General features: G+C 41.3%; 1 protein-coding gene across 4 annotated transcripts; it reads right to left on the bottom strand.

The window, feature by feature from the left end:
• Nucleotides 1–809: 809 nt before the first annotated feature.
• On the bottom strand, nt 810–27,173 carry si:dkeyp-61b2.1 (tumor necrosis factor receptor superfamily member 8). Of its 4 annotated transcripts, XR_005634062.1 has the most exons (11): nt 27,063–27,173; nt 24,526–24,598; nt 20,877–20,999; nt 17,748–17,900; nt 12,887–12,998; nt 12,521–12,714; nt 12,163–12,285; nt 11,510–11,529; nt 10,274–10,490; nt 6,437–7,339; nt 810–1,848 (listed from the first exon to the last, which is right to left on the bottom strand). XR_005634062.1 is itself a non-coding variant. In XM_039756198.1 (10 exons), the coding sequence occupies exons 1-10, from the start codon at nt 27,132–27,134 to the stop codon at nt 7,059–7,061; spliced, it is 1,368 nt and encodes a 455-aa protein (XP_039612132.1). In that variant the 5' UTR covers nt 27,135–27,173; the 3' UTR covers nt 5,894–7,058. The 4 variants fall into 4 exon arrangements, 3 of the variants coding, with proteins under 3 accessions (XP_039612132.1, XP_039612133.1, XP_039612134.1); XM_039756198.1 differs by lacking the exon at nt 810–1,848 and having other exon boundaries at nt 5,894–7,339; XM_039756199.1 differs by lacking the exon at nt 810–1,848 and having other exon boundaries at nt 5,894–7,339; nt 12,521–12,711.
• Between the last annotated feature and the right edge of the window lie 281 nt (nt 27,174–27,454).

The raw sequence follows: 27,454 nt of genomic DNA, 5'->3' as shown, positions 1-27,454 counted from the left end.
AATAGATTCTATACTCTTGTAAAGAAAAGACAATAGCAGCTGGAGGGAGTGCAAATGGCTGCAGACAACAAACTGTGTCGGTATTACAACTGAAATAGTATGTCCAGCAGCAGACAAAGCCCAACTTCCCAGAGTGTTATCAGGTAGACAAATTGGAGATGTCTGCTGTGGATTGTCAATTCAAGCCAACAAACTTCTTCAATAATCACTTTAGCATAGGCCATCCATTGAGAAACAGCGAGACTGAATTTGCAAATTGCCACCATGGAGCAGAGTGGTTACCAATAAGCCTCAAGCAAAAGTTTAGTAAGAGGCACCAGTTTCATAAGAATTATTCTGTATTCAAGGAAGAGATGATTAGCAAAGGTTATGATGAAATAATTCCACAGGAAGAATTATTCAATAGCCTAAAAAGGTTGTGACTTTCAATGGATCATATCATCGCAGGAAGCACATTATTGTTTCTGATTGTCCTGCTACATTTCAGTGAACCTCACTCGATGCTCAGCCATTGCAGGAGCCTGACTTAAATGTCAACCTATTTGTGCTCAGAAATTTAGATAGTAACCAGTTGCATTTTGTCATGAACCAAAGAGAACTTAATGAAATCCCAATGCGGTTCTCTCAAGGTAGCTGGGGAGCAGGTTCTCCAAATAGGAAATTGTCTAATCAGTATAGTTCAGTGTCCCCAAAACTATAATAAGTAGCCTCACAAGAGGAAGGATCCATCAACCATTAGCATAAAGGAAAAAAGGACAAATCACTAATATTTATAAACTGAAGATTTAATTTGCAATAATGATGTGAAAAAAAGAGTTCTGAGGAGCACAAAAGGCACAGAGGGAGTTGCCGGAAATTGGAAATCAAATGGTAAAAAAGATCCCATACATAATCTGAAAGAATGGTCGAAAGCAGTGCAAAAAAGGTAAAACAAAAATCCATGAAGTTACACAGAAAGGCAGAACTCACCAACACCACCACGTACTGTAAAGGATTACTTGTTTCCCTAGCCTTTACAGGGACCCTATGCAATGAAAGGTAGGTGGCCCCACCTCTTGGGGAACCACACACTATATTGGCATAAGCAAAATAATCAAAAATAAATAAAAAAAGACAATAAAATGGAATTTCAACACCAACCACAGGAGGCCCCTTGGCTGAAACACATTTAATAGTCAATACTCAGGCCATGTTCTCCCAAGTTTGATATCCTGCTGAGGCCTCGGCTCTGCTCAGGTTTCTCTAGTGGCCTCAGGGAGATTTTCAGCAGGAAACTAAAGAGTACCAAATGAGCGTATATTTGTTTGGTGTAACTTGAACACTACAGTATGTTGTGCAACATGGTGTTAAGGAAATGTGTAGAGGAAAGACTTTTTCATTAAAGGCCTACAGTTAAGGGAGGTTTCAGTTTTAACAACTAGACAAATATTAGCCATTGAAATCTTGACTCTATCCTGGAAAAAAATAAGGATCACAAATGATCAGATTTAGACCCAATGAAAGACAATCCTCCAAAGGAAGGATACTGAACCAGACAGACTAAAACTCAAAAGCATAGGACAAGCCTCATACTACTAAAGAGGTTCTTGCCATGGTCTCCTTCATTTTTGATCCGCTGGGAAATTTGGCTTCATTTATCTATGCTGCAAGGCATATTTTCCCAGAATTCTGCAGAATAAAACGTGGATGTGAGGAAAGTTTTCAACTTCTACAGCAGGAGGTTTACACCAGCTGTCAGATGCTTTAACGTTGGATTCAATGTGTGTTAGGAATGTGTTAGGCTTCAGTCTGCTTTTGTCGTGATCCAATGTTAGAGGTCATCCAGAAGAATTGCTTTTGCTATAAGGACTGAGGAATGAAGCAATGAGAAGAACAAAACAAAAGAATTTCTTGAGAAATTGGGCCAAAGTCAAAACAAGGAAGACTAAAAGTCATTGCCAAAAGTTACTAACTGCCTTAAGATTCTTTCCCTAACTACCATCATACGTTGAATATTTTTAAAAATGTTTATCTATAAACTTAGATGATTGTAAACTTGCACCACCATCTATAAATTGCCACATCATACATTATGTCATTAGCAACATGTGAACAGAAACAGAGCTGTTCCTCACAATAGAAGATGTGTGACAAAAGCAACAAAACAAAAATAGCACCATGTTCCCTTCACCCAAAGGACATAAAAAATATAATGAATTATTAATCAATGCAAAAAACAATACATCAGAATTCTAAAGAGGTGAGTTTATTTTGAATTTTTTAGACTTTACTGTTTTTTTTACTTGTATTATTCGGGGGGTTTCAAATATGCCAAGTTCAAAGTGAATGTTAATTTTGGTTTAAAAAACTAATTTCCAGTTTTAAAATTAATTTAGTATTGTGATCAATGCTGTTTTGTTTAATTTTTATTATTTTGGACACTGCAATTTTGTACATTTGTGGTACAGTTGCCAGAACATCTTAACAAAATGTACTGGATATCAGCGACATGACAATATAAGAACAGAACTGTATACCTGGTATCCGAGTTTCCGGATAAACTTCAGAAAGAATTAGGAAGAATAATTATTAGTTTTCCTGGATAAAGACCTTTGACTTTGTGTTATGACTGTAATTTAGGATTTCATTTTGGAATTGTCGCCAGATCATTTTGAACTTGGCTTTAAAATAAGACTACATCTCTTCTTCGGGTCCCTGCATTCAAAACATACTGCTAGCTTCAGCACTTTGCAGTATAAAAGTTGTTCTACATGATTTCAAAGTACAAATTATGACAACTTTGTTTGATTTTGTTTTCTGAATATTATTCAGTTTTGCATGGGCATTGCCCATGTTGTGTTTCAGGTCACTATGATGTTGCATTGTTGCTGGGCCCGATATGTGACCTGTGGCATTGTGGCAGCCAGAATGTAAAAGGAGGTAGCAGGCATGTGTGTGAACTTCATGACCACTTATTGTTTACGATGATCTGATTTTGTTGAGTTTCTGTTGTTTGTCACCCCCAGCTAATCAACATTAAATACCACAATGCAGGGAATTCAAGAACAAGCCTGGAAAATCCCCTGCTTGAAATTAATAAAAGACCCCTTCTTTATTGTTCACAAAAATGCAGGTAAATGACAATGAACTTGCCTAATACATCAAATGAAAATGTCATTTGTTTCTTTTTTTAAGAAATTAGTACTTTAAATCCATTATTTAAAAAAAGTGAAATTGTGTGCCCTGTGAGAATTACATCCTTGCTTAATATCAGAGGCTGGCTTTCTAGCTGATTTGTTGAAAGTTAATGACTTTGCAGGAACAACAGAAGCCTGATGGTGTAAAATCTACTTTTTTGGAACAAAAGGAAATGTTTAGGTTAAGCCTTAATTAGTTTTTTGATTTTGAATTCTGGTTACCACATTGGTTTTGTCATTTCATCCTGTGACTTCTGGTATAAGAGACCTCTGCTCATTTCCTGACATCTCTTAGACCTCTTCCTTTAAGCAAAAATGCACTCCACCCTGCCCCGCTCTTTAAAATCTTCTGTCCATTTGAGTCCACCACAAACATTACACTATGGAAGAACAGCTTTTTCATTTCACAGATGTTCATGAGAAAGGCTGTGGCCGCTGTGACTTAACCTACTTTTAAGAAGCTAAAAGGATCAAGTGCCCTGTATTGTCATCATGAAGGAAGGCAGAGTAGACTGCACTGAAACCTATGAAAATGCCATGACTAAAAGAGTGACAGCTGAATTGAATTGATAAGATGATCAAAGCAGTGACAGATCTTGAGATTGGCGAGTGTGTGTTTTAGACAGACAGCTCAGCAGTTCTGAAGTACATTAGAAAAAAAAAAAAAACTCAAGATTTCATGCATTTTTTTGCAAGAGCGACTTCCAAAGTATCACAGAGGAGACGCACCAAACCAGCATTTCACCCTGCTGGTTACGAAATGAGGTGCTGCATTAGATAAGCTTCTGAAAACTGAACAGAGGATCATAGAACCACTCTACCAGGAGTTCTGTGATTAAGAAAGCAGAGGTAGAGGAGATATGACAGACGGGTAAAAGAATACCTAAAAGAATGCTGCTTTCAATGTGATGTCTATAATAATTACTCAGACTGATGTGTCTGAGACAACCTAGTGTGCCATTAAGGTGAAGCATGCTGATTTTTTTTTTCATATAAGTAGAAAAAAATGTTGAGTCAAAAGAAAATTCATATGGGTAAAAATTAAAGAAAATGCTAGTTGGAAAACACACTTTGTATAAATGACCTGGCCAAAGATGACCTGGAGTTTGGTGATTTCCGTCGGCAGACCGCTGTTGCAGAACTTTGCTTTGGTACCTACACTACACTACATGAAGAACTGCTGGAAGACCAGGGGTGGAATATAAATGCCATTGCAGTTTTGGCCTTCTACATATCATGACAGAAAAGTTTCATAATGCTTCCCTTATCTCATGATTTATCCATGAAGACATATGGTACATTAGGGAGGAACAACAGGTGGTGGGAACTATGGTAAAAGGATTGGATGCCAAATTAGAAACGTGTTTTCGGTGTGTGTACTTTGTGAATAGCGTGGTGGTACAGAAACAGTTTATAGATGATTTGCCATAAGAAAGAATGGTGCCTGATAAAGCACCACCTGCAAATGTTGGCGCACTCGAGATACATTACGGAAGAATTTAATGTAAAGATGCAGCATAGTCTGACATTAATTGCACTACACGCTGAACATGGGTTCCTGTATTACTGCTCTTTGTTGATTTAGCTCAGTGCTTCTCAAATAGTGGGGCGCGCCCCCGTCAAGGGGGGTGAGTTTGACCTCGGGGAACATGCTTTTTTATTTTTCTTTTAAATTTTTTTTGAATTTAGAATGCACTTTAAATCTTTTCTGTTACATTTAATAAAGCTATTCTTTGTTGTAAATTGGTCCATATTTCTTTCTTTTTTTATTCTCTTATACGTTAATAAGGATACAGTGTTATGCAGAGGTGTACTTATAACAATTTTATAGACAAATGATACTATTTATAGTCGCGCGGGGGGCGAGATGTTTTCTTCTTCCTAGGGGGGGCATGACAGAAAATAATTAAGAAGCACTGATTTAGCTCAAGGAGAGGACATGTTCAGATCATTAGATTAGATTGTGGTACATCTTTATCAGAGCTGAGTTGGAGTTGAAGGAAGTGATTCACAGTTCAAACAATTTCAAGATAAAGGGAATACACTGGATATTCAACCCCATTAATGCAACTCATCATGGATGGGTTTGGTAGCATCAAAAAGGATCTGTGAAGAAAGGCCCTAAAGAAACCAATGTAAACTTGACTTTGTGAATTAGAAACAACAAATAATCGCCAAGTCATTACTGGGGTCCTCTAATAATCCAAATGATCAGGAGGCCCTGACTTTCAATTAATAGTCGCTGCTAAGAAACAACCTAAAAATACCAGAAGGAGAAATAGTGCATATTGAAGCCAAGGATGGCATCAAGGTCAGTATATAGCAGATTTACTCCAGATATTTTGAATCAAAGAGTATTTACCTGTGTAGTTTACAATATTCAAGAAGAAATTCCATTCCATGTGATATTCTTTTTCTAGACAGTTGAGCACCACACAATTCATGGGTAAGAGGATGAGTAATACAAACTATGACTGACCACAAAGGACATGTCTGCCAAGCAGAAACTAGTAGAAATGTTTAGTAAAACTTACTGCATCCCAAAGAGCATTTGTTCCTTGAAGCAGACACCTAAAAACGTAAAGCGTATCTGAGGCTTCAGCAAAACCTGATATACTTGTGGCTTATTAAATAGGCTGGGATCTATTAGGGTTCTTCAAATGGTATTGCTGTTTATAAAATATTTACAGCTCAGGGGGCAGTTTTTGTTCTCCACACAGCATTTTAAAAATTGCACATTAAGCTCTAATTACAGTTTATTTTGTCTTACACAAGAATAATTATGGGGCTGAAAGTAAGACTGCCATGGCACACTGTGCCCGTGTGTAATTACTCTGTTATTAATTTTGTATTAATTATATCTTGGCTGAGCATCTGCATGGACCTGGTGTCCTGGCTGGCTGTGTGTGGGCTTTCCTGAGTTCACCCCTCAAAGACGGATACATGATGGCAAATGGTGACATTAAACTACTCACGTGACAGTGTGAGTGTGTTTTACACAATAGTTCCCCCTCCATGAAGTAGTTTTGTGTCACGTTTTGATCAATGTGAGCTCCACTAGGTGGGTAGAACTTGACAATATTTTTTGTAAAATAAACATTTCTTTTTTTTTTGCAGTTTGTGCTGTTTTAGTGAAAGAATTTAGGTCAGACATGATAATAAAGTCTCTACGCAAGGAATAAAATGTAAATATATGAAATCCTAAAGCTTACAAAATTATTAAAAAAAATAGAAATAGAATACAAGAGGCCTATCATCACCTTGTAACTGGAAAAGTGAAATGATAGCAACAATGTGCATTTCTAAGACATTGTATTTGAATGTAAAGTGCCAGGCTAGAATGCCCTGCACAATAAGAGCTTAATGGGCAGCCTGTGTCTTGTGCCACTCTCTCAGCACATCGTCAAACATCTGCCACTGTCCTTGGATAGAGTCTCTTTTGGGTTCTTCTCCTTCAAGCTGCCAGTGTATTCTAAATCTGGTACTCCGGTGAAGTGCACATTAAAATCAGAAAGCCAGTACAGTTCATATCTGACATCACAATGTGGTCTGTTGTCTGCATAATCCAAGAACGAAGGCCAGATAGAAAAATAAGAAAAGTTCCTAAGGTTCTCTTTCAATTCAATACCACTGAAGACCAGTTTACTGTATGTGCTTAACAACCGAGTCCAGGTTCATTTCAAGTGGATGAACGATGCCTTGGTGATTTAATTAAAGCTTCATCCTTGTATTTCAAAGAACCTCCTGACTCCAAAATACAAATGTAGCACTGCTGGAGTCCATACACCCCACCTATCACAGCCTGGCCAGTGTAACAGTGGTCCAGCAGAGGTCACACTAATAGAGAGAGATCGTTGTGATCCATACTGACTTCCAGCTGATTTATTTCCCTGTAGCCGGGACAGGATATTGAAGCTCCTTGTTTCCCACCTCTTCCACACAACTTTTGGAACAAATGACGTCTTCCACTGAGATAGTTTCATTGCTAGGGTACTGCATGGATTCTTGTTGTGGAACACTGATAAAGGGCTCTTTTTTACACAACCTGTTCTCTTCGATTTTCTCCACATTGCCCCTTTGCCGTTCCTCGTGTTTGCCTTTCTTCCCCGACTCAGATACAGAACCAAGAATCACCGTGCTGGGATGCAGAATGAAGATGGAACCTGGGAGACAACAATAGTAAGAGAACACAGAAAATCAAAGCTTCGCAAGCACTGTGAAGGAGCTTCACTCCTTTTCATTTCAGGGGTCTCCTAGGAAGAATCTCCTCCACTGTACGGTGAACAAAATAAGCTAGGAATATACCACCGTTAGAATGTAAAACACAATGACTGAGAGAATTAAAATGATCAATCAATCCATGTTGTATAGCAACTGCAGTAAGAGGAATCAGCCTGTTGTGTGTGGTGAATGCCATACGGGAATGACTACCAGGAACTGTGGGAGACCTTCTGGTTTTATACGGGGGAGGGCAGTTCCTGGCAGTGATTGGCAGGTGGCCCCTCTTCTTAGCAAACCACCAAGAGAACACATGGAACATGTCAAAGACTGTTTAAATACATTGACAAACCCAAAAATAAAGAATGATGCACATAAACAACTAACAAAACAGACATTAAACATGAATTTGAACCCCATTCAGGGGAGAAACCCTGCCTGAGACATGACACAGAGATGGTGAAATAAGACACATGATCAGCTTGTGGTGTGCAGTGACTGTCTTAAGAAAACGACAGACAGGATCAATAGGTAGCTTGCAGGTATTACAAGGTTGTTTGGTAATGCGGAATGGTGCCATTAATAGAATAATGCAAAAGATCACAGAATCGGTAATAAGAAATACTTACTGAATTACTCTACGGTGTACAGCCAAAAAAACAGGGAGTGGTCTCCCCTAGACTTTCTCATATACTCAGATATGGGGATGGATATTTGAGGAGTAAACCGCAAGACAATGATTATATTTTTATATTATTTACATTAAATAACCATCAACAACAAATCAAACCAAATTAATAATATATTGAACATATTGCGTGAATAAAAGGTAAAGTAACACTTCCGGTTAACGGAAATAGCCCAAAGGTTGATAGAAATCAACATTTTGTACTTAATACTTGTATGCAAAATTTGGTTGACCTAAGTGAAAGGGTACTCAAGTTAATGTGTTTACATACACACACACAGACACAAAGACATAATTCCAAAAATGGTGTTTTCGGAATCAGGGAAGTCTAAAACATCGAGATTCATCAAAATCTCGAAAACAAATTCTTGGATGATTCCAATAATTTCCCTATACTTTGTATACGAGAAAGTAATAAAAAGGTCAAATATTTGACAAAATCAATCTCTGGTACACAGCAACCATAATATGACCCTCCTGGAAGGATCAAGCTGTTCTGCAGACTTCTCTTAACTGCAGTTAAGAGAGACTTGTGGTTGTAATAGGGAGTTGCTTTTATTCTACTGATAACAAAAAGAGAAGAACAATCAGGATCACTCTATAGTGAACAATGATTGCAACGAGGGATCTGTAATATTTAACCACTGGAGCATGGTAACCATTGCAAGAGGTGCAGTGAGTAGTGAGTGTAAAAAGAGGGGAAGACTCAGGATTGGTATGTGGAGCAAAATTGTAACTTTCCAAAAGGAGCAATTGCATGCATCTTCAAGGGAAAAACTGACAGTGCACAGTAATAAACTATAACAGGTAAGTGAAGAATTAATAGGATTAGTGAATAGATGTGAAGTGATAGCAGTAAAGAACTGATATGGCCAGGGCTCACTGAAAACATTTTAAGTGAACTGCTAGGATCTGTATTTCTGAATATAAGTAACAGGATCAGTTTTTGTTGCTTATTGATAGCAGTCCAGGAGTAGCAACACAATCAGCATCTGGTATGCAGTTACCACAGACAGACAGAGAGAAATGATAGGAATAGTATGAAGACTGTAAAGTGTTGGCAGGAGAAAGTGTAGTTAAGCAGCATAGGATGGTGGTCTGTAGGATGACGTTGGAGATCAAGAAGAGGAAGAGAGTGAGGGCAGAGCCAAGGATCAAATGGTGGAAGTTGAAAAACGAAGACTGCAAGGCTGAGTTTAGGGAGGAGGTGAGACAGGCACTGCGTGGCAGTGAAGAATTACCAGACAGTTCGGCAACTACAGCAGATGTAGTAAAGGTGACAATAAGAAAGGTGCTTGGCGTGATATCTAGAAAGAGAAAGGAGGAAAAGGAAACCTGGTGGTGGAATGAGAAAATACAGGAGAATATACAAAGGAAGAGGATGTCAAAGAAGAAGTGGGATAGTTAGAGAGATGCAGAAAGTAGACAAGAGTACAAGGAGATAAGGCGCAAGGTGAAGAGAGAGGTGGCGAAGGCTAAAGAAAAGGCATATGATAAGTTGTATGACAGGTTGGACACTAAGGAGGGAGAAAAGGACCTGTACCGATTGGCTAGACAGAGGGACTGAGCTGGGAAAGATGTGCAGCAAGTTAGGGTGATAAAGGATAAAGATGGAAACATACTCACAAGCGAGGAGAGTATGTTAAGCAGATGGAAAGAGTACTTTGAGAGGTTGATGAATGAAGAGAACGAGAGAAAGAAGAGGTAGGATGATGTGGTGATAGTGAATCAGGAAGTGCAACGAATTAGCAAGGAGGAAGTAAGGACAGCTATGAAGAGGCGAAATTGCATTGGTTTGGACATGTGCAGAGGAGAGATGCTGGGTATATTGGGAGAAGGATGGTAAGGATAGAACTGCCAGGGAAGAGGAAAAGAGGAAGGCCTAAGTGAAGGTTTATGGATGTGGTGAGAGAGGACATGCAGGTGATGGGTGTAACAGAACAAGATGCAGAGGACAGAAAGATATGGAAGAAGATGATCCGCTGTGGCGACCCCTAACAGGAGCAGCCAAAAGAAGAAGAAGAAGAGTATCATACCAAGTGTCCAATTGATATGAGTGTTCTCTAATGTCTAGTGAGAAACAGAACACTATAAGATCAGAAGCCATGACAGGATCAGCATTCTGTACAAAGAGACCAAAGGGAAGAGTGCATGGACAAGGAATTGATAGAGCTTTTCCAATTCTACTTACCAATGTTGTTGTTGACATTATCTCCCCCCTTAGGTTCTACAACAAATTGTTGCACCCTGTTTTCAGGAGATAGGACCTCAGGTCTGTCATGTTCACAGCTCACAGTAGCAGCATCAGTGTACAAGGATCTCTCTATTTTAGGGTTTGAGTTGTTCTTCTTCAGTAGTTGCATGTGGTAGTGATTTTTATTGTGACCACTGTCAAGCACCCCTCCATTCTGCAGGAAAGAATAAGGCTACTTCTGAGTGCATGCAAAAACAACCAGGCACAGGAAAATAGTTTCTGCAGCATTTAGAGGTCACTCAAGGTCTACAATCTTCACCTCTGAATGTATCGCAATCCTGTCATGTGCTATACACATTTACAGGGTTATCTCTCAGGCCTGCTCTGAGCTATGCTGGGGTCTGCAGAGGAGTGTCTTCACACCTTGGAGTGTTTCAAAAGAACCTTTTTAATCCACTGGTTGGAATGTTTTGGCGGTGCCTGTGCATCCCTTAATAGCAAGTTTATCTTGAGATGTAGAAGGGTCTGAATGTGACCTGCACTCTTTTTGGTGCTTCTCAGGCCTGTGGTGATGTAGACTACATTGTGTTCTGGCTAAACTCATAATCTTTTTGTTCTTCATCTTCTTCTTTCGGCTGCTCCCATTAGGGGTTGCCACAGCGGATCATCTTGTTCCATATCTTTCTGTCCTCCATCTTGTTCTGTTACACCCATCACCTGCATGTCCTCTCTCACCACATCCATAAACCTTCGCTAATAGGCCTTCCTCTTTTCCTCTTCCCTTTCAGCTCTATCCTTAGCATCCTTCTCCCAATATACTCAGCATCTGTCCTCTGCACATGTCCAAACCAATGCAATCTTGCCTCTCTGACTTTGTCTCCCAACCATCCAACTTGAGCTGACCCTCTAATGTATTAATTTCTAATCTTGTTCATCCTCGTCACACCCAATGCAAATCTTAGAATCTTTAACTCAGCCACCTCCAGCTCTGTCTCTTGCTTTCTGGTCAGTGCCACCATCTCCAACGGATATAAAATAGCTGGTCTCACTACTGTCCTGTAGACTTTCCCTTTCACTCTTGCTGATACCTGTCTGTGACAAATCACTCCTGACACTCTTCTCCACCCATTCCACCCTGTTGGCACTCTCTTTTTCACCTCTCTTCCACAATTCCCATTACTCTGTACTGTAGGCACTCTGACTAAACTCTTAACGCAAGTGGAAAACACTTACCTTGGGAAAGGACTTGACACCTGTGTGGAGACCAAAGAAATACAGTTTTAGTGTTAGAAGTTCATTCTTCAAATGGTGCACACACAACTCCCAATGTTTTCACTTGTCCCCTTTTTTTCCCCTTTTGTGTTTTCACCTGCCCCTTCTTTCTTTCTTTCTTTCTTTCTTTCTTTCTTTCTTTCTTTCTTTTTGAGGTCCATTTGTACGAATATGTAAATGCTTCTATTAAAGTGTAAATGTTAGTTGATTAATCATGCCTTTGTGTACAATAAGTAGATGCTCCATTTGTCTCACCTGCTTCTAGCTTTAATTCTGTAAAATGGGTTGAGTCAGATGATTGCTGTTGAGGTTAACATTGAGTAATAATTTCTTTTGACTGTTTTAGGTGTATATAATTACATAGGTTTACAGTAAAGGAAATGGCATTTTTTATTTTACCTATATTTTGTAATAAAGTTCTTTAAATTATATGGAAGAAGTTACAAGTAGGTCCTGCTCAAAGAGGCACTCAACAGGAAGTTGCCGTTATTCTTTATTATTTCTTTATTTCTTTATACTGTATCTCCCTGGCATGTTATTGCTGTCTCTACCTAACGATTTGATCATGAAATGTCCTGATTTTGTCTTTTTTGGTTTTTTTTTTGTATACTCACCACATAGTCCCTTCAGGAACTTCTTAAGTCTCTGCCTCACATGTGGCAACATAAGTAGAAGCAGGATAATGAGCAGCATCACAGCGAGAAAGCTGATTATGTGAACTTCTCCCAAAGGTGGAACTGCAAAACAGAGCATATCAGAGTCAATCAGCACAAAACGGGTAAAAGGAGGCGGAGGACACCTCCCTCTCATGGAAGTCAATAGTAGCCAGACTGAATGCATGACCATAGTGCTTATTGGGAGCTGATCATACAGTGAAGTTGAATGTTTAATGATTGTACATTCCCAGAGCAGAGATCTTCCATTTCTTTTTAACTTCACTGACCACAGAGAGATGCACGTGGCATTGCATACCTTGAGTGGTGGTGGTTTCAGTGATCACTGGGACGTCACTGCCAGGTGTAGTACTGCTGAGGAACAACTGGAGGGTAGGGTGAGGGCTTGTGGCTGGAAACTCAGTTTGGTTGATACGCTCGGTAACAAGAGTATGGGGCTGATCCTTAGCATGTGTAGCTTGCTTAGCTGGTGAATCAGTTTGGTAGGTGCTGCTGATGAGAAAGAAGAAGGCAACCTGGTAAATATGCAACTGCCAGCGTAGATTATTCTATGCAAAGTCTGCTTGTGTAACTGCATGTTCATAGGGTGGCACTAGAGCTCTAAAAGAACCCTATACAAACAGCCATGGGGGCACAAATCAAATGTGTTGCTTGCATAACCCACCTTGGCTTCACTGTGGTCACTTTATAGCGTTGGCATTTTTCAGTCAGAGACACTGTATCTGAGAAAGTTCCAGTTGGACACTGCTTACATTTGGTGTCAAAGGAAGCATTTCCTGCAAGAGATAACCAAAAACATAAAAAAATGAGAATGGAAATCTGTTTATTGTGAGGGAAAGGACACCATCACTTTACTCACTGAAATGTCAGGTAAGTATAGTGAGATCTTATGGATCTTATCTTAGGATATGAGTGAAATATCCCATTTGGTGAGCTGTGGAGATGGCTGGAGAAAGAGAATCACTTTAACATGGAAAAGTGACATTGTAGTGAAGTTGTTAGTCTGGGTCACCACAATGTGTTTCAGTCCTTGATCTGGGGCCTCATGCATAACGCCATGCGAAGAATTCACACTATAACATGGCATATAGACAAAACTGGAAATTTGTGTACGCATAAAAAAATCCAGATGCATAAATCTGTGCGAACGCCAACTTCCACGTTCTTCCGCTACATAAATCCCAGTCAATGTGAGAAGTAACGCACGTACATGCACCTGCTGTCCCGCCCCGTCCCTTCCCAGAATTACACCTCTTTGAATATGCAAATCAATATAAATAGCCCTTAAGCTCAGCCTTCTGTGAAAAGATAAAGGCAAGAGCACAGAGGGAAACAGAAGAATTTCAGCGAATACCAAGTGGAGGCAAAGAAAAACATACTATTTGTTGGTTTAAACAGTGGTATAAAAAACAAAAGGAAGTTGATCGAGTGACAGAGTGTCGGAGAAACTTGAAAGCTCGAGTTCACAAACTCACACAGTGCCCGAAATAAAAAGTAAGTAACAATAAAGTTGTCAGATATCAAAGTCGCCGTAAAAACATGAGCCATAGACCACCGTCTGAGTGTCATATTAAAGCTAATTAGAGTACAGAGAAAAAAAAAATAGGCACATAGTGGGAAAAAAGCACGAAATGTCAACTTTGATCTCTAAATTTCCTCTTTAATCACGTAGTTTATTTTGTCATTAAAGTAGAACATCATAAACTTCATCTTAAAATCGTTTAATATACTAGTTTCTCAAATCCCATTGTAACTAAGGTAGCATGTTAAATGCTTTGTTTTGTATTTGATCTTCTATGTGCTCTATGTATGTGAATCACTACTTGCTTCTGGGCTTTCTCTTCCTCCGACTGGACACAGAATCCATTACATTTGTGATATTACAGCTCTCTGAATGCTTAAAATACTGAGATGTATACGTGATATCATTTTCATGATGATAGGAGTTAAAGCACGTTATTAAACATGGGAACACGGTGGCGCAGTGATTGTTCATGTCTCACACAAGATAATAAACATATTTTGCTGCATTTCATCTTAGAAATGATATCGTCATCATATGTAAATACGTACTTTATAAAGTGGCTCAGGTTGTGCAATATTATAACTGTAGTGCAAGTTTACAGTGAGGAGATTGTACTAATAAGTACAAAGTGTGCAAGGAGCACTTGATGGACTGATTGAGTGTGTTTATAGTTCTCGGGATGAAACTGTTTCTGAACTGTGAGGAAAGGCTCTGAAGCGTTTGCCGTATGAGAGCAGTTCAATAGACAGCATGGCTGAGGCAGCGTGTGCTTGATGCTGTATACCAATAATTCTCTTTCCAGTCAGCTGCTGTAGAGCTGTGATTCCCCACTCAGATACAGTGATATAAATACTCCGAGTGGTGCACTGAGAATAATATGGAAAAAGATGATCCGCTGTGGCAACCCCTAACGAGAGCAGCTGAAAGAAGAAGAAAAAGGTACAGTGACAGTAACAACGCTAAAGCAGCTATGGTATTTGGAATAGTTTGACAATTCTGTGGACCATTCCAATACTTTCCCTATACTTTGTATACGAGAAAGTGAAAATGCTCTTACAAGTTTCAATGACACCACTGCAATTGCTGACCTCCAGCACTGCACACAAGTTAGCTTGAATCTGATTGTGCCATACCCATAACCAAGCAAACAAAAGTGCATATGATGCACCATATGTTTTTATGAAGTTATTCAACCTGAATACTATTTTCTGTTCTACGTATTTTCTTTAGGAACATTTTTTCTTTTTCAGGCTATGTTTCAGAGAGGTAGACACATGACTAGGGACTAGATAGTACTGATTTTGTCAGTTGTGGAGGGGGCATAAAGACACTATACTCGGGTTGGTTTACTTGGAAAAAAGAGTATAATTTGTGGCCTAGCAAGTCTTACCTTGTTAATGGAAGCTCATTGATTCACCACATCAACAGTTCAAGGAATGACATTATTTATCTTTGTCAGCTAGGTTAATGAAGTTCGGGTGCTCACTGCTAAAAATCTTGCTACAAAGAAACTATCTATACAGGATTTATTCAGTTCAGACTGCACCTCTTCCAGTATAGGAATGCAGGGGGCCAAAATCTGTCCACGCAAAGCGCACAACATCTTTGTTAAGAGACGCCAGTGCATAGCTTAGCAAATATACAACAATACATGCCCTATAATCTCTTCCCTATTTAACACTGAGTAGGTGAAGATATTAAAATTTATAGATTCCTTACATTTTAGTGCTTCATTAAAATAGATTTGTGAGAATTTTGAGGCATTTTTTTTCTAGGCTGTCTATTTTGCAATTTTATATACTAAGACTACGTGGACAGGTATACCTGCTCTCCCAAAAAGCCTGTTATAAGGCTGCAACTCAGCGTAGACAGCATGCAGGACTGTTTTAGTTTGACCAAACATTGGAAGTGACAAGATACAGTGTGTGACTCAGACCATAGTATGATGGCTGGAGTGGGATATGATGGTTCCAGCATCACAAATAGGTCACACCCCAGGATTTTCAGACACTACAGTTTTTTGAGCTTTCAAACAAATGCTGTGATCAACAGAAAACTCTGTATAAGCAGCAGTTATGTGGGTGAAAACTCCTCGTTAATGAGTTGAACTTGATCAAATAAACAGAGTAGCCAGAATACCAAACTGGCTTCCATTCCTGTTAAATAAGAACAGGAAGATGGAGCCACATTAGGCTCATGGCCACCAGTATGATGCAATGATTGACTGGAAATGCATCACCTGGCCTGACAAATACAAATTTCAGTAAACAGAAGGTATGGTCAGAGTTTGGTGTACACCTTGCAAATCCTTGAATCCTTCCTTCAATATGTCAATGATACTGAGCGGTGATGGTAGAGTAATGGTGAGGAGAACATTTTCATGGCCTGCATTAGGCCTCTTAACACCAAACTGAGTGTTATGTAAATGCCAGATTATACCTAAGAGCTGCTGCTGACCGTGTGTATCTTTTTATGGCCAACGCCTACCTTTTAAAAAAAATGGATTCCTCCAACATTATGATGTGCCATGTCAGAAAGCTGGCATCGTCTCAAATTGGTTCCAAATACAAAACTGGCCTGCAGAATTCAATCTATTTGATCACCTCTGAACTGAGATGTAACAGGAGGAGTGTAGTATGAGTGTGCGTCTGCAAAATCTGAATCAGAATTTACCAAAATGTCTAGGGAATTTTTTGAGCACTTTGTCAAATCCATATCTTGAATATTTCAAGCTGATCAGGAGATGAAAGAGGGTCCCATGCTGTACAAGACACAGGTACCTAATATAAGCTACATTTCCCTTGTGCCCAGAGATGCCCACGTGTGTGGACCTTTTCCATTTATTGCTCAACTGATCAGTCCTAGTGCATTGAAGACTAAAAACAGGAAGCACTTCTTTACACAAGAGTTGTGGGACTCTGTAAGCAACTCCTGAGTCATATAACTCAAACCTCGGTAACTTATAAAAGGTATCTGGATGAGATATTGAACCACCTTATCTATTAGCTAACCAAATCAGCTAGCTGGAGTAAACGGTCTGCTCTTGCTTGTTTTACTTCTTAAATTCTTCAAAATGGAGGGCCCAGGTAGCATTGGGATTCTCAGTGATGCAGGCTCACAAAAGACTGCAATGACATTTAGACTCTGAAATAAAATGAATGCTACTTGTCAAACACATGGGCTTGGTGAGTGTCTTATGGGGACCAATTTAAGGGTACACAGGGGAAAGAAAAGAAGGAGTGTGATACAGCCATTAACCCAGTTTCTGCTACCCTCCCTAGAATAGATGAGGTCCCACCTGAAGACCACCAATGTCACGCCCGCTCTTTCACTTTGCTCAACATAATGGGGCCTGAAGCAGAGTGTGGACAATCAGTCATTGGACCCACATGCTCTTTGGAGCATCACTGTTGTGAAGACTGCTTTTTTTTTTAAAAGATTCTCGTCTTATCTTTCTGTTGTTGTCTTTTTAATTACTTCATCCAGCTGCTAGCTTGGACCTCAACGCTTTACGAGGACTAACTCTTATTTATATTTGCATATTTGTTTCACAGTTTCAGTTTTCATCATAATAGGATCTAAAAGATATTGTGTGTGGCTATGCTGTACTCTGGAGCAAGGGAATGCAGATGAACTTGAAAGAAGGCTGTTCAAGAAATTAATAATTCTTCCACCGGACATAACTGAAATACAGGAAACACAAAAGGTGCTCAGAATATACAGCATTGTTAGAAGTCTTAGTTTTTTTTTTTTTTTTGCTCTGTATCTTTAACCTTCTCATCACTTGAGAATCTGTCATCAAAGTGCTTGTATTAGTTACAGATAAAGGTGAAAATCACCTGAATGATTTTGATGTTTTTCAAGCTCGTCTTGGCGGCCTCTCTCTTTTTATTTTTAGACAAGCCCAATTCTCCTTGCGGTGACATCTGCAGTGTCAGAGGTGCTGTGTTGTTCTTGAACATGAGAGCAAGGTGAAGATGATTCACTGTAATTGTCTCACCTGGCTCCTCCACACCCCAGTCTTTCTGACAAGGACTGTGTGCAATGCACGTTCGACAGGAGAACTGAGTTGGATTTTTGCAGTACATTCCTGGCTTGCACTGGCACACCCGGTTTTGTTTCTTTGTGCAGTCATTCACTTCAACTAGGTTACCTGCAAAGAACAACAAATGATACATTAACTTGACTAACTGCAAAGGTATGCCTAATTCTTGCAACCTCACATGACTGATAAAAATGTCCCACGACGTCTGACCCTTCCCCATGTTGTACAGATGATGAAATACAAAATAACATCAACCGAATTAGGCATTCAAAACAAAAAAATAGAAAAACAGCATAGGACAAAGGTTTGGAACAATAAGGAAAAGAGAAATAAAGGTTCTTAGAATGGTGCAAATTCAGGAGAAAACCAAACTCCTGCTGGGTTTTTGTGAAAGGTCAATGGCAATCAAACCTATGCAACACCGTCATTCTGGCATATAAAAAAACAACATAATTCACGTTAATCTTTACAGTTTTATATAAGTACACACATTTTTTTACAGATCATTCATTACTGTCAGCATTAAAAGAAAGTTCAGAATCAATAACATCAACTGAAATCCTTAAAGATTTACCAAAACTTTGAACTGTTGTTGAAAATCAGGTTGTAGGTTTGATCCCCAGTTGGGTTTCTCTCCATATTCATGTGGATTTCTTCTTAGACTAATGATAATAAATCTAAACTCTCCAGTAGGGACCTACTGGCCCGTTTATACGGGACTGATGGATGCTAAAAATGCCCACTGGATGGGCTAACTAAAAGTCAACTGTTCAGACTGAAATCTCCCCTCCATTCCTCCATTTACTGGCCATACTTAATCCAATTTCAGGACCATGAGGATCCAAAGCTTAACATGGGGATCTCAAGCACAAGACAGCAGCCAACCCTTAATGCGACACCAGTTGATAGGAGAGCACACTCACCAACAATGGGCCAAGACAGAGCTAACCTGCATGTGACTGGAGTGTGGGAGAAAAAAAAGAGGCACAGTCTGCAGTAGGTACAAACTTGACCGAAGATTTGAACTTGGTGTTATGGAAGGTTATCTGTTGTGGTGGATGGTCGGTGCCTTTGCCCAGCCAGTAACTCTCTGAAGTGGAAGGAGTCAGGGAGAGCATGTGCTCAGGGTATTATCTCCCCAGATCACTAGGTGGCAGCCCCCCGGGTTGCTGTGGCACCACAGATCCTCATAGGGCATGTTGAGAATTGGTGTTTGGTGGCTCAGCCCTATTGGGTTCTGGGGGTGCTGCCAGGGGGGCTGCAGGGACACCAGAGCCCTATGTCATTGAGCTCCTACTTTACCAATGACCAAAAGTACTTCCGGAGATCAGATAAAAGGAGCCAGCTGCCACTGTGTCATGAGCCAATATGGGGAGGGAGAAGACAAAGCTTGCTGGAGGAAGAATGGAGGGAGGCAGACAGAGAGAAAGAGAGGAAGAGTGCTGTATTGCTGTGCTTCACTGTGCTTGGGTACTGTGCTGTGGGAAACGGTTGAAAAGCAATTCCCACAAATAATACACTTGCATGCTATGAAAGAACTTGTGTCTGTATCTGTCTGTGTCAGGTTTGAGGAGCCGGTGCGCCCCCTACAGGACACACTCTATAATCCTTTTAATGGATCAATCATCCCCTAATCCTCTTCAAGCTAAAAGACTGCAGTGTTCAGCTAAGCAACTGCACTTTTAAGTTTGCCATGTATAGAAAGAATACCAATGACTACAAGACCTGTGTTATACAGGGCTATACAAAATGAAAGAGCAGATTTCAAAAATGTATTTCAAACAAACTGTATAAGACAGAAACACATTCCGCACATCACTGGATAGAGGGAAGTTTAAAGTTTGGTCCTATGGTCCTTGAGTTTGCATGCACTCAACATGAGCACCATGAGTAGCACGACAAACATCAAAATGGTGGACCATTTCTTGCCACAGATGAGTCAACTGGTCCCTAATTACTGAATTCACAGCTTCCTCAATTCAAAGATTAGCGGGCATAGGTGGAACAAACACTCTTTCTTTAATGTACCCCCATAGATAAAAAATTGCAGGGGTTAAGGTCTGGAGACCTCAGAGGCCACAGACAACGAGCAAGATCTTGTTATCCAGCTCTTCCAATTCATCGTCCTGGAATGGTGTCATTCAGGAAACACCAGACCTCCAAGTGGAAATGAGGCGGGCACCACCTTGCATGAAAAAAGTCATTCCAATCTTCTTGAAGTTGAATTTTTAAACTTTGAACTTTCCTCTATCCAGTGATGTGCGGAATGTGTTTCTGTCTTAAACAGTTTGTTTGAAATACATTTTTGAAATCTGTTCTTTCATTTTGAATAGCCCTGTATAAACCACAAAATCATTAAAAAGTGCAGTGATTGGACTTATCTCAATTTTTAAATCTTCAAATTCAATGTATATTATGGCATTTAATGATTTTGGTAGGTCTGTTATTAATATCGTGCTCTCTTTGCTGGAATGGTTTCTGTCAACAAAGATCTATACTCATCCTGGCAAATGAAGAGTAAAGCTTGTTTCTTCCACAGTGACCATTGTGCCACCAACCTGGGTTATAACCGAATATTATGACATGACATTCTCATACTCATGTAATCAAGTTCAAGATGGTTGTTATAGAGACAATCCACAGCAAAGTACAAATTTCAAGACTGCTTAATCCTGTACAGGATTATGGGAAATAATGGGTCCAAGCCTAGTAGCACTGGGCTCAAGGAAGAAAACAGTCCTGGACGAGTTGCTTGCCACTACAAAGCCCACTCTCACACACAAGAGCCAACTTGGAAACATCATGTAATCTATCCTGCATATCTGGAAACATGGGAGAGCATGCAAAATTCATGTAGACAACACCCAGGACACTGGATCTGTGCTACCCACTGTTACTTATAATTCATAAGGCTAAGAGGAATAACATCACACAAACCTCATTATTAAGTCAGCTATTATATTAATAAAACTACCTTGACTAATGAGCTCTGCCCACACATCCTCCTGAAAGAGACTTACAGCTATCAACCACCAGACATACGGTAATATTTTCCACTCCAAATTGGTGTGGTAGACTTCTCACCATTACAGGGGAGTGTACAGCGGTTGCAGATCGGCCGATCTTGCTTTGTGGTCCAGTAATATTCTTTTTCACACGGCTTGCATTCCTTCACATCCTTGGAGCAACGACTATCCGAGTAAAAGCCTGAGGAAACAAATCAGAGCCAAGCATTGAGCAGAAGCTGGGTCTATGTAAGGCCAGAAAAGGTGACAGAAAGATATACATGATCAGTGCCCTCATACTGCCTTTAAGAGGTCAGAAAACAAACGTGTAACAGACAAGAATGCCAAGTTTTCATTGGGATTTAAGCATGGTGTTAGAGTATCACTCATTGTGACATTTTTCACCTACTCTTGTAGAGAGAGACAGAGGTTTGAGTGTGTCCGCACATCTGCTGTACCTTCCTCTTCTTGGAATTCATGTAATACATTGACCTGGAGCATTATTCCCTAAGCAGAGGGCCTTTATGATGTGTTCACCCTAGGAGGTGCTATATACAATGCCTATAAAAAGTATTCACCCTACTTAGAAGTTTTCACATGTTATTGTTAAACAACTTTGAATCACAGAGGATTTCATTTGCCTTTTTTGACACTGAATCACAGAGGATTTCATTTGCCTTTTTTGACACTGATCAACAGAAAAAACTGTTGCATGTCAAAGTGAAAACAGAACTCTGCAAAGTGGTCTAAATTAATAACAAATATAAAACAATAAATAATTGATTAACGGAGTGCCCCCCATCCCTGACTATGACATACCTAAATCATTCCTGGTGCAGCCCACTGGTTTTAGAAGTCACACAATTGGTTCAATGGAGGTGACCTGTCAGTAGTCAAGGGGTTTGAATTGATTGTAATATAAAGGCACCTTATCTGGAAGGTCTATCTTTTGGTCAGTCATTAAGGTGTTCTAACCTACAAAATGAAGTCAAAGAAACACCCAAGAAACTCAACAAAAAGGTGATTGAAAAGCACAAGGCAGGGGATGGAGACAAGAAAATATCCAAAGTCACTGAACATCACTTGGAGTCCAGTTACGTCAATCATTAAGAAATGGAAAGGGGAAGGCACAGCTGTAAACCTGCCTAGAGCAGATGGTCCTCAAAAACTGAGTGAGCATGCAAAAAGAGGACTGGTGAGTGTGCAATGCTGAACATGGGCAGTGTAAACCCAACAGCATGTAATTACAGCCCACAGTGCCCACAAGGTCAGTCATGTAACGCCCCAACATCACAAAATGCCCATTGCATGCCTAGTTACACTGTGGCTTTGTGAGGGTTATCTCTGACTTAAAGGGCATTTTGTGTCTGATGTCTTTGTCATTACCAGACTTACGTCATAGGTATTGCAGGTTGGAAACAATCTGTATTATTTTGTCATTGATGGACAGAAAGGGGGTGCTGCATGGGGTGTGGTTCTATTGACTGGTGTGCTCACATAGTAACTATACCATTCTGATTTTAAACAGCTGGATGCCAAGTTGGTGTTTACATGTCCACACACCAAGTGGAACTAAGGATTTCCAGTATACTGTATCTATACTTTTCCACTACATGGCAGGCTTAAGTGTGTCTGCTGCTCCACTGTTAGACAGCAGGTGGCACTTCATGCTAAATGAGGGTGCTTTTTACATTGTGGGTACTCTCAGATACTCTATGGACTGCAATACACTCTGTCCTTGCCAGTTAATTTTGTGTTTCTTCCAATTGAGTGTATATATCTTTTTAGTCCTGCAGGTAGAAGTGCAATTTAAGATGTTGGCTTTACTATCACAATGTCTGGCACTGAGAGGATATGTTGAGAATGCTGTGTGCTCATACAATGTTCATCACATGGCCACTGTAGGGCTGGCTATGGGCTCAGGCCGAGTGTACCTGGTCTGCACTCCAGGCTTCACTTTGTCCAGGTCTATAATGATTCAGACAGGAGCAGCATCGCTTTGCAATTTGGTAAAATGTTAAATGACACCTTCTGTACTAAAAGTGTGATTTCTAAATGACTGTATCTAAAAGTCCTTTCAATGGCTGCACTGTGCTCCTATTGTTACATTGCTTGGCCAGCAGGAGGAGCTGTATCATAGGGTAAGGCAGTGTTGTTTAGGCTGTAGGTGGCACCGCGTGCCCAGGGAGAAGGTGCTTGTGTTTCAGGAAGATTCTCTATGTTTCATTAGAAATGGGGATCAGCCTGCTTACAGAATGGAGATACGACTGGCAGGGTGGTGCAAGTGCTACAACCAGTCTGTTAATGTGGACAAGACAAAAGAGATGACTATTGGCTTCGCTAAGGCCCATGCTGCCTACACCCCAGTGCATATTAAGGGATCCGGGGTGGAAGTGGTCAAGAATGCCAAACTCCTTGGTGTGCACCTATCAGTTGACTTCATTTGGACAATTAATACAGCAGCATCTCCACTTCCTTCAGCAGCTGAGGAAAGCAACTTTACCTTTAATTATCCCATCAACCCATATTCAATATGGGCACCATCAAGAGTCTTCTACCCCGCTACATCACTGCCTGATTTGGTAACTGCAGCGTCTCTGGTCATGAAGTCCCACAACAGATAGTGTGCACATCAGAAGTCATTGGGATTTCTCCACCCTCCATTAAATACCTCTTTGTCAAGCCCTGTAGACACAAGGCCCACAGCACTGTAAAAAACTGCTGCCATGCACCCTCTCTGCACCCACCCACAGTCTCTTTGTCCTGCTTCCATCTGGCAGAAGATACCACAGCATTCAAACCAGTTCTTCCAGGTTCTGTAACAACTTCTACCACTTGGGAGTTCAGATGCTGAGCTCTCTGCTACCCACCTGCCCTCTGACCTGCTCGTAGAAGACTACTTATATTGTATATAGGACGTCTGTTACTATTGTTGTCTCTATTATTGGCTGGTTTCACTGGTTTTGCCCTGGTCCTGTGTTATGTTATACAGTATGTACTATTTGTTGTATACTGCACTGTGGTCTTGGGGACGTTATTTTGTACCACTGTATGCTGCAATATGGTGTATGGATGGTATGACAATAAAGTGACTTGACCTGATGCTACAGTCGACCACAAGGGGAGTGAAATAAAAAAGAAAGGCTGAGAAGGTAGTCAGGCCCACAGGGCCATCTTAATGTATGGGCACAATGGACACTGGCTTGGGCCCCCAGTAGCTGAGGGGCTCACAGTGTTTCTGATGGCTGTGTATGTTTTTATTTTGGTATCAAAACAGGGGCCCCAGCGCACTACTTTGCCCCCAGGGCTATGATGCTGTTAAGACGGCTCTGGGTTGCTGTTCACATTTTCACTGTTTTATGAGGGGGTGATAAAGTGAAGTGTATAGGCTGTGCAGTGTCTCGGGAATTGTCTGTTTTCAATTTATTTGGCTTTCATGTCCATTTATTCTAAGGGCTCTTTGCCCGCGGCTCTACACCACATGCTAAGGTGGTGGGGGAGATGGTGGTTATTATGGCCAAGTGATCTCTCTGTCTGGGTGGCTCTTTGAGTTCAATTCTGATTACTGTATGATAAGTAAACAGTACAAGTCATGGCTGACATCACTCTACCTCACGCCTCTTCCTTCTCAAGCACAGCGGGAACGGCGGGACAAAACCGTTTGCTGAATTACAATAAAAAAAAAATGCCCGCTTGGGTGTCACAAGTTGACTTCCGTTCTTACTCACCTTCTGGGCACTGGAGGCACGTACTGGATCCAACCTTGTAGTACTTGATTTCTGCCCCTGGGTCAGGTGATATCTTTAAAATAAATCATAAATAACAGGCATTTGAATCACGGAGACAGAATAAACAAAGATTTCGGCGGGGAAGATGAAGGGGGTCGCTGCAGACCCGCCATGTCATCACACATTCACCTCCACAACACGAAACAGAAACTGCGGTGTGACCACCGAGAAAAAATGATGAAGGAGACTTTGTTAGAGGAGTCTTTGAGGGGCAATACGTTAGAAATGCGGTTATAATGTTTATCTCTAGGAAAGATAACAAGACGCAGACTAGGACTCATTTTTTCAGAGCAGAGGGTTCTGACGAGGGTAGCACGCAGGTCAGGAATGAGCCAATTATCAATACAGGTGCATGGTCTCGGGGGTCGGGTGGGAGTTTGGTATCCGCAGCGCCGCCTCAAAACACGTCAACAGCCTCTGAAAATGCCAGATCTTAAATGTGGATATTTTGTAAGCACCGTAATAAACCTGCTGAGGTATGCGAATTTGCGTTTTTTTTTTAAATCGTGAGCCACTTTGGTGAGCCCAGATAAGTATCCAGGAGCCATGCGTTGGCAGCGATCGGTGCCCGATCTCCTTAGTTAACAAGATATGTGTTGAGGGTGGTGCCATTTGGCATCAATTTCGGTTGCTTTCTGCTGAAGCTTCTGAAAACAAAACCCAGGCACGTCAGCTTAATAGCAGTACAGTGGTATGCGAAGCCTAAAATTATCAACAAGAGGCTGAGCTCATTTGCTTGGTGCGCCAACGGCAGATTGTGTTGCCAGTAATGTCAACCACCACGTCGCCTACAGCGTTTCAGTGCAGCTCTCTTCGGGGGAAGTACGCACCGCTTTCTGTTTAAAGGAATGGCTTGTCTCAAAATAAATGTGACAAGGGCAGAGCAGTGTCCGCAGCAGCCGGGACACCCCCTGGACCCTCTCCTTGCCCGTTCAGGCAGATCTAAGCAATCATGTTGACGACAACGCCTCATTGTAAGTGCCAGTGGAGTCACGCTTGTCCTCGTGCCTGTGCAAGCTGGGACATACAAAACAGTGCGACATTTGCGGTAACCTGAGTCCTTGAGTGTATTTCTGGTCGTGTTCTTTCACCACACCTGCTGCTTCTGGTTGGGTCACGCAACGGTGTTCAAGGCTGAGTAGGACAAAGATCAGTTAGTTCAGTAATGAGCTATAAAAGGTGCTAAATGACACCGCTGGGCGCGAAGGGACTGGCCCTACACCCATTCCTGAAACGAAAAATTAATTTTCCAGTATGCTCTGTACAATGTCGGACACTTCCAGTAAACCGAAATGATGGCCTTCTGTAGCACTGGCTGCCCGTTAAGGGCGAGGAAGGCGCGCGCTCGTCGCGTTTGACGTCGCGGTGGCCCGTCTACCCATAATGCAGCCTGTGAATCTCAAGTGCTGCTTTCCCATGACAGGGTAACCCTGAGCTGGCGGCCGCAGATTCACACAAGCAGAACCACAGTAGAAGCTTCAGTTTTTAAAATGTGCTGAATCTGGCAGGTCTCCAGACGCTCGCACTCATCTTTGATCCTAACCTCAAGTGAGGGCAGTCCTCTGCGGAAATGCACACATCCTAGAGACGCAGCACCCTCTAGCAGCAGAGCCCATGGGTCGTTGGTCACCGCTGCCAGATTTCAAGACTGTCACCCATGTAGAGTTAGAATCTTTGAGGCAACCCGGACACCAAACTCGCCCGCTGCCGCCAGGATTTGATTGTCAGCTCATCTGCTTCTGCCGTGGGCACTGCGTCCTCCACCATCCACCCGTGGGCCGCCTCTCTTGCATTTGACAGAGCATCACTTAAGTCTTTTATCTGACATTGGGATCGCGTATTTCTTAATGGTGACTCATTTTTTCTCTTTTAAATTTACTTGCACCGCGCACTTTCGCTCGTTTCATCCGCGCGGATCCTTCTGCTTTGATTTGTGTATACGTCCATTTTGCACCTTATTGACAGAAAAGGAAGTCACCGTTAGGTTTATTACTTCGGTAGATTTGGTTGAATCCTCAACCCGACGCAAATAACACGGTCAGATCACTTTGCAAACATTTATTTCTATAAATAAATGGGTTGAACAACTCTTTCAATGTTATATAGCGAGGTCGAAGTGGGTACAGAGTTGGCAAGTAAAGTCCAAACCTGCGCCATACTTCCTGTGGACTAATACGGACTAACAGTCTCTCATCTAGGTACGACTAGACAATATTGAATAATTCATGCCACGGGGGGCTCTGTGTTGGTGCAAGAGATTCGATTTGATATTCGCACTACAAACACCACAGAGGCAGTTTTAAACAACCTGGAGGCACACGAAGCAGTGCTAAGGTATGTTCGCTGAAGTCCAATGGGCAACTGGAATAACCAGTGCATGGGTTGTGGATTTATTTGCCATCTTTTCTTCTTTCTTCTCACCGATGCCTTTAGCCCTGTCCCACACCCACACAAATCTCCACAAAAGTCAAACTCACCTGCTCGCTTGACAGGACGCCCCCCACAATGCAGACGAAGAGGGCGGTGCGAAATGTGCTCCGAGGCTCCATCCTTTTCAGAGACAAGAGGCTAGATTGTGCAAGAGGGGAGGAAGTCTGGCTCCAGATTTAACGAAACACAAAACGCGTGGGTGGGCGGGTGTTCCAAAATCTGTCACAGGCATGACATATTTGGACGGATTAGTTATACTGTCCAAAGCGCCAGGACGGCAAGCCTTCGCTAAACGAGATGGCGTTCTGGCTGTAAAATATGGGAAGCTCCAGCAGGGTCAAAGCCGAGTTTACACGGTGGAATCTGCTACAATGCCGCAGATTCACAGCTCGGGGCAGGGAGGACAATCGTTACCCTTCGCAGCAAACTGGACAGCAAA

Source organism: Polypterus senegalus, chromosome 6 (assembly GCF_016835505.1).
Source record: "Polypterus senegalus isolate Bchr_013 chromosome 6, ASM1683550v1, whole genome shotgun sequence".
NCBI classification, from domain to species: Eukaryota; Metazoa; Chordata; class Cladistia; order Polypteriformes; family Polypteridae; genus Polypterus; species Polypterus senegalus.
The sequence above is the reverse complement of the archived record's forward strand: the minus strand, read 5'-3'. Positions and strand labels throughout refer to the sequence as shown.